General features: G+C 38.3%; 1 protein-coding gene and 1 long non-coding RNA gene across 3 annotated transcripts in view; one reads left to right on the top strand and one right to left on the bottom strand.

Annotated features, from left to right (window-relative positions):
• LOC146469363 (DNA repair protein XRCC1-like) overlaps positions 1–3,296 on the top strand; it is a 21,779-nt gene extending 18,483 nt beyond the window's left edge. The window contains exon 20 of the mRNA XM_085123387.1: positions 1,649–3,296. Coding sequence (XP_084979513.1) covers positions 1,649–1,759 — 111 coding nt within the window. The 3' untranslated portion in view covers positions 1,760–3,296. The remainder of the gene's footprint in view (positions 1–1,648) is intronic.
• The window catches only part of LOC146469355 (uncharacterized), a 192,036-nt gene that overhangs the window by 39,047 nt on the left and 145,619 nt on the right, over positions 1–7,370 (bottom strand). The window contains exon 2 of one of the 2 annotated variants that reach the window (XR_014867233.1): positions 7,134–7,261. This is a non-coding gene — a long non-coding RNA (uncharacterized LOC146469355). Of the gene's footprint in view, positions 1–3,705; positions 7,262–7,370 lie in introns of those variants that run through there. The other variant, XR_014867232.1, reaches the window with a different exon arrangement.

Genomic DNA, 7,370 nt, shown 5'->3' with positions numbered 1-7,370 from the left:
ATTGGCTTATTCTTGAATAAACCCTGGTTGGAAAAAATTCTGACATTTTACGATTTATTGAAGTAGCTCTTAATCTGAGACTGAATGAAATTCTAAAGTTTTTATTTTGCTGTACAAAAAGTATTTTTCGCAGCTGTGGAGGAAATCTTTGAGTGTTAAGGTGAAACTGCTTAGTTTGCTTCATTGGTGTAATACATACATAGACTCAAAAAGCTAGAACCACCTTGTACAGCATAATAAACAGCACCACAGGAAAGTACTGCTTAGTAGCTTTCATTTGAATAGTCACACTTTAGGATTTCATCCACAGACTCAACAGTTAGAACCACCTTGTACAGCATAATAAACAGCACCACAGGAAAGTACTGCTCAGTAGCTTTCATTTGAATGGTCCCACTTTAGGATTTCATCCACAGACTCAAACGATAAAAGCCGCCTTCCACAGCATAGCAAACAGCACCAAAGGAAAGCACTGCTCGGTAGCTTTCATTTGAATGGTCACACAGACTCAAAAATTAGCAGCCACCTTGTACAGCATAATAAACAACACCACAGAAAAGTAATGCTTCATCTACGGCCTCAAATGTTAGAACCACCTTGTACTGTTCAGTTGTCTTTTGAATCTCTAGGGATTGATTTCGTACGCTCCATAGCTTCTTTCCTTTGATGTTGTTTTTCTTGCCTAGAGTAGAACAGATTTTACAATTTTGTAGGTTTCAGGCAAAAAATTCCACTTATCAGAACATGTTGCCTGGGTGTAACCCACCGTACCGGAAAAGATGGCCACTGGTACATTTACCCATAATTCTAAGCGTACGAACCCCCTAAAAACGCTCATAACGCACAGAAAAGTGCTGAAACCTTCAAACCTAGCATACACAAAGCTGTTATTACAGGGCACAAATTTCACACAGAATTTGGCTTTCTATGTGCCTATTGGTTGTGTTAGGTTCACAAGGTATTGTGGTTAAATGTACAGCCGCCATCTTATTCTGTACGGTAGATTATAATGATCGATGAGTATGATGATGATGATAAATAAAAATATATATGTAAATAAACAACAGCTTAGTTTAAAGAGGGTGGCACTCAATAGTCTAGCGAGTAAGAGACTTGTGACTCTAAAAATGGATTTCCACTGTCGCGTAAATTTTACGTGCGTACAGACGTAAATTTAGCTGGCTTTACGTACGTAAACAAAATAAGAAGCGACGTATGAACGGCTTGCGTAAACGTAAAAAGTTGAGCGCTGTTCAACTTTTTACTTTTACGCTCGCGGCTCGTACATCGCTTCTTATTTTATTTACGTACGTAAAGCCAGCTAAATTTACGTCTGTACGCACGTAAAATTTACGCGACAGTGGAAATCCACCTGAAGATCTGGATCAAATTGGAATTCGAAAATGTTGCTTTTGAGCAGAGGAGAAAACCGGAGTACCCGGAGAAAAACTTCTCAGAGCAAGGACGAGAACCAACAACAAACTCAACCCATATATGTCTGATTCCGGGCATAGAACCCAGGTCACATTGGTGTTGTTCCCCTGTGATGTCTAATCTACTCATACGGTATTAGGTTTAAGGCTATGAAAGCTTAGAAATTTAAATGTTTTTCGCAAGGACCGTCTGACTCATTTTTTCTCGTTCCCAGGCTCTTAACGAAAACGCGTCCCTGGCTTTTGTGCGACCCAAGTGGATCCTGGTCTGTCACGAGAAAGGTGCACTTGTTCCATTTCAACCATACATCATAGTTCCTTCATAATCTTTAGATAAGAAAGTCATCAAATAAACGGCAAATGTTACTATGAGGAGACGATTGTCCGAAACGTAACAAAAAAACGCCGATTCAAGAGTATTATTTATCGTGTCACGGACAGCGTAATGTTCTCTTGGCTGGAGGGACATTTTTCCTGCTGCAGTCGTTCCATGTGGTATAAAAGAATCGAACTCTACCCGACCATCCGCCAAAACCGACGAACGCCGAATACAAATCGTTTACTCTTTGGTTTGACGGACAGTTGGAAGTCTGGTTACCTGTAGACATTAGACTTGTGTCTTAAACCTGGAAGGGACATTTTTGTTACTGCCTTAGTCTGATCATGCAGTATCGGAGGAATCGATCGTCACCCGGCTATCCGACAAAAACCGAGGAGCACCGAAGGTTAACCGTGGAACGCCGAACAAAGATCAATAATTTTCTGCGTCACGGACAGCTTAGCCGGTTTATTTCGCTTGAAGACACTTCGCGTGTTTTGCAACCACAGTCTGACTGTACATTGTCAGCTATCTGACAAAACGGCAATAGTTTTTTTTTTACTTAGAGTCTTAAACGGATTCTCCGGCGAAAAGTCACGAAGGGACGCCGAGGAGCGATCGATCATTTGTCGTATTACAGACGGCATAGATTTGGGGTTTGGACAGAGCTCTGTACTGAAGTTTCTTGTATGTTGTGACCTGTAATTCAATGTGGCGACAGTATAATCCTTCTTTCAGTGTTTGTTCGTTTCTAATGCTCAACTAAAACTGTTACATATGACGGATGATTTCATGTTGTCATGGACACATACGTAAGGTGATTGACAACTGCTGACACATCGCACATGATGGTTAGCTTGATAAAAACTGCGCATGCTTAAAGCTTGTGGTAGCTGCCAAGGGTAGTTAGCAACACGTCCGGGTGGGGGTGGGGGAATATTTATAGCTTTGCAATGATCCTTTCTTTTGAACTAGACCATAATTATACAATGGCAAATTATACAGAAAACAAACATTGAAAATGTGTTTCTCTGATTATAACATAATTCTTTGATGATGGGAGTTGTCTGAAAGAAAGGGTTTGGCCTCACGCTCCGTGTTAGGGTCAGAGCGTCTAAAATCCTTGAATTCAACCTTCATCCCTTATCCATCAAGCGTGAGTAGAATAATTAAAAAAAAAAAACATCCAAGGTATATGGCTAGATCTTGCTGATTTCATTTTGCTAGAAAGACCAGAAGATTATTTAATGCCTGCTATTTCTCGAGCGTGATATAACGGCTGATATGTCATGGCCTATAAGCCAATTAAAACTCTGGAATTGCAGTATCCAAGGCTCTAATATAAACATGAGAAGGACTGTACAAGGTGGTTCTAACTTTTGAGTCTGTGGGTGAAATCCTAAAGTGTGACGATTCAAATGAAAGCCACTAAGCAGTACTTTCCTGTGATGCTGTTTATTATGCTGTACAAGGTGGTTCTAACTTTTGAGTCTGAGGATGAAATCCTAAAGTGTGACGATTCAAATGAAAGCCACTAAGCAGTACTTTCCTGTGATGCTATTTATTATGCTGTACAAGGTGGTTCTAACTTTTGAGTCTGTGGGTGAAATCCTAAAGTGTGACGATTCAAATGAAAGCCACTAAGCAGTACTTTCCTGTGATGCTGTTTATTATTCCTTAAAAGGGGGTTGAGTCTGGGTGAAATCTTAAAGTGTAACCATTCAAATGAAAGCCACTGAGCAGTACTTTCCTGTGATGCTGTTTATTATTCCTTAAAAGGGGGTTGAGTCTGGGTGAAACCCTAAAGTGTGACCATTCAAATGAAAGCCACTAAGCAGTACTTTCCTGTGATGCTGTTTATTATTCCTTGAAAGGGGGTTGAGTCTGTGGGTGACATCCTAAAGTGTGACCATTCAAATGAAAGCTACTGAGCAGTACTTTCCTGTGGTGCTGTTTATTATGGTGTATAAGGTGATTCTATCTTTTGAGTATGTGTATGAAATTCTCAAGTATGACCATTCAAATGAAAGCTACTGAGCTGTACTTTCCTGCTATGCTGTTGACTATTCAGTCTAAAACAAGTTAGCTTTCTGCCCTCACACTCTTACGAGTTGAAAGGTCAGCCAAGTCTTTTGTTGGTGCTGTCAATTTTCGTTTTGAAGATGAGAGGCCCAGCTTAAAGTGCTAAGCTTACATCCAAGAATCTTAAAAGGAAACGTATTGAGCAGAACTTTCCCGTGGCAATGTTTGTTATTTCTGTTAAGATTGTTATAGCTTTGAGTTTGTGCATGGAATTACAAGAACAGTGTCACGCTTTATTAAGCTCTTGCACGCAAAGTTCATCATCCAAACGTTAGAGCACAGCAAATTTAGTCCAACAAAATCGAAATGAATCATGGATGCATAAGCATGGAAGAAGACTGACGACGATTGTTAACCAAAGAACTAGAAAAGGGACAATTTTTTCAAGATGTTCGTTCCGTGACATTGCCCTTTAAGTGCACCATTTTTGAATGGCTCTTTCAAAGTGAATGTGCTTTTTAAAATTGAAGACGGTGGTCACGTATTTTCGCTCTTAAAATATTGAGTTTCTTAATGAAATTCTTAAGTGCGCCATTAATTTGAGAGCTAATGAGCAGTATACAATGTTTCTTTTATATATGGTATATATAATGTATGACATATGGTGATTTTTATCATGCTACAGTATACAATCATATATGTGAATGAATTGTGACATTCAAATGAAAGCTACTAAGCAGTACTTTCCTGTGGTGCTGTTTATTATGCTGTACAAGGTGGTTCTAACTTTTGAATCTATGGATAAATAAAATCCTAAAGTGTGACCATTCAAATGAAAGCTACTAAGCAGTACTTTCCTGTGGTGCTGTTTATTATGCTGTACAAGGTGGTTCTAACTTTTGAGTCTGTGGGTGAAATCTTAAAGTGTGATCATTCAAATGAAGGCTACTGAGCAGTACTTTCCTGTGTGCCTGTTCATTATGCTGATTAAAGTTGTGCTATCTTTTGAAACTGTTTGTTACCTCGGTTTTTCAAATGAAATGTGAGCTGTGCTTGTCAAGGTGATGTTGCAGAAAAATCATTGAGTTCCTATTCCGGAAATTAAAACCGGCTTCTGATCGCAACTTTCCTGTGGTACTGTTTATTATGTTGTACAAGGTAGTTCTTGCCTTTGTGTCTGTAGTTGAAATTGTAAGGTGTGTAACAGTTCATATGAAAGCTACCGAGCAGTACTTTACCGTAGTGCTGTTTATTATGCTGTACAAGGTGGTTCTAACTTTTGAATCTATGGATAAATAAAATCCTAAAGTGTGACCATTCAAATGAAAGCTACTAAGCAGTACTCTCCTGTGGTGCTGTTTATTATGCTGTACAAGGTGGTTTTAACTTTTGAGTCTGTGGGTGAAATCCTGAAGTGTGACCATTCAAATGAAAGCTACTGAGCAGCACTTTCCTGTGGTGTTGTTCATTGTGCTGTACAAGTTGATTTTAACTTTTCAGTATCTTATCATGAAAATCCTAAATGGTATGATCATTCAAGTGAAGCTAGTGAGCAGTACCTTCCTGTGGTATTGTTTATTATTTCAAACTTTTGAGTCTGGATGATATCCGTACTATTCAAGCGAAAGCTACTAGAAAGTAATAATCTGCAATACTTACTGTTTGTAACATAAAAGAAAAAAAGAATTGATTTCTCACTTGATTTGTTATAAAATATTAAAGAAAATCTATGATAAAATTAATGTAAAATTGTTTATATGATTTCAGATGGTCCAGTCCTTATACGTAAAATCCTAAACCAGTTGTTTTGTTCTCATGGTCGCGATGTGTGGGAGTTCTCGTTCACATTTTCAACTGATGTTTTAAGAAAGTTAACAAAATCTTTATTTTTTGCGTTTCAAGTTCTTTTTTTTGTCGAGGACGATCTCACGCCAAGAACGAAAAGCTGATAAAGGTACTGTGTTTCACCTTGGCTCGCCATTAACCTCGTCTATGCGCAGGTGTTTCTATCGCGTTTTGCGGTTGCAAGTTAAACTTTGTGTTTAAACTTCCTTGGCCGAGATCACGCCACGATGTCTCGCTCTAGAGTCCGCTATGCAATAATAGCCTTACTACTAGCCATGATACTATCAGTCTTCCTCTTTCGTGACATCTCCTGACGCGAAACTTTAATCTCCGTTCTTTTTTACTTTCATGTCCAACGCCTATATTTGTTATCGGTGTTGTTTTACATATGCCTCGTGATTCTTTCAAAATCTCACGCAAGGCGTAGAGTTCTCACTTTTCAGTCTTTCCAACGAGTGTGTTATAAGGGAAATTTAGTTGCCAGCATTATCTCCTCTTGCGTAGGCCTTGTGCACGCGCACCGGTTTATAAATACGGTATCGCCTCGCCGAGTGGGCGCATTGTTAACGAAATGGCCTAACGTTATCGCTTTAACTACTTGAATTTCTTCCTGAAAAATTGGCACGAAAGCTAAACGTGTATGTCATTAGCCGGAGTCTTTATCGCATTTAATTTCTCGTTTCCTAAATATTTCATTTTACATTTCCCCTTCCGTGGTGAAGTTTATTTAATCGGAATTTGTAAATGTCAAAAATCGATTAGTGCTCTCCTAATTAAAATTCTGTAATGTTTGCCTCGACTGCGTCGAAAGAAAATAATCTGTAATGATTAGCTTAGTATTGATGGAAAAATAGTCGAAATGGTTGAAGCTTAAGAACTGGAAATTAATTAAGGAAAATTTTGAACGTGGAAAACCCGCACGTAGATATAGAGTTTACTAAAGGCCCTTTTTATACACGCAATTTACATGGTTGGAAATTATTTTTTTGCATTGTCGATGGGTTGTTTTTTTTTTTTTAGTTAACCGACCGATTTCCCTATTATAATTTTTACCCCCCGACTAACAAAAACAAAAAAGAAACATTTTATCTAATCTTTTCCTTTTTTCCATCTTTTAAATAATTCAAGAGAATTTTAAGTCAAGAGAATTTTAAGCCTTCCGAATTTAAGAAGCCAACTAATTTTAGAGAAGCTCGACTTGTGGCGGTAATCGAATACTGCAGTCGACAATATCAGGCATTCTTTGTTCTTTCAGTTAAGGAGCCGTTTTTGTTGCTAAAATATGTTTTTGTCGCGCGACATTGTGAATTTTATGGCGTTCACATGTCGTGGGTGGGTAAAAAACTAAAAGCATTCGCGTAAAAGTGTACAGCCAGACTATATATTTTAGATCTTTTTTTTGTTGTTGTTTTTTTGCAATTCAGATTAGTATGTAGTGAAAAATAAATGAACAGCTACTCGGCAAAGTATCGCTGAACATTTCATTTAAATGGTCACACTTTAGGATTTCATACACAGAGCCAAAGACAGAACCACCTTGTACAGCATAATGAACAGCACCACTGGAAAGTACTGCTCGGTAGCTTTCATTTGAATGGTCACACTTTAGGATTTCAACCACAGACTCAGAAGTTAGAACCACCTTGTACAACATAATAAACAGCACCACAGGAAAGTACTGCTCAGAAGCTTTAATTTGAATTCAGTTAAATGGTCACACTTTATCCTAAGAGTACGGTAAAAAAAAGCAA

The sequence above is a fragment of the Pavona decussata genome, unplaced genomic scaffold (assembly GCF_977016875.1).
Source record: "Pavona decussata unplaced genomic scaffold, jaPavDecu1.1 SCAFFOLD_124, whole genome shotgun sequence".
NCBI classification, from domain to species: Eukaryota; Metazoa; Cnidaria; class Anthozoa; order Scleractinia; family Agariciidae; genus Pavona; species Pavona decussata.
Note: the sequence above shows the minus strand (reverse complement) of the source record. Positions and strands in the feature narration are given on the sequence as shown.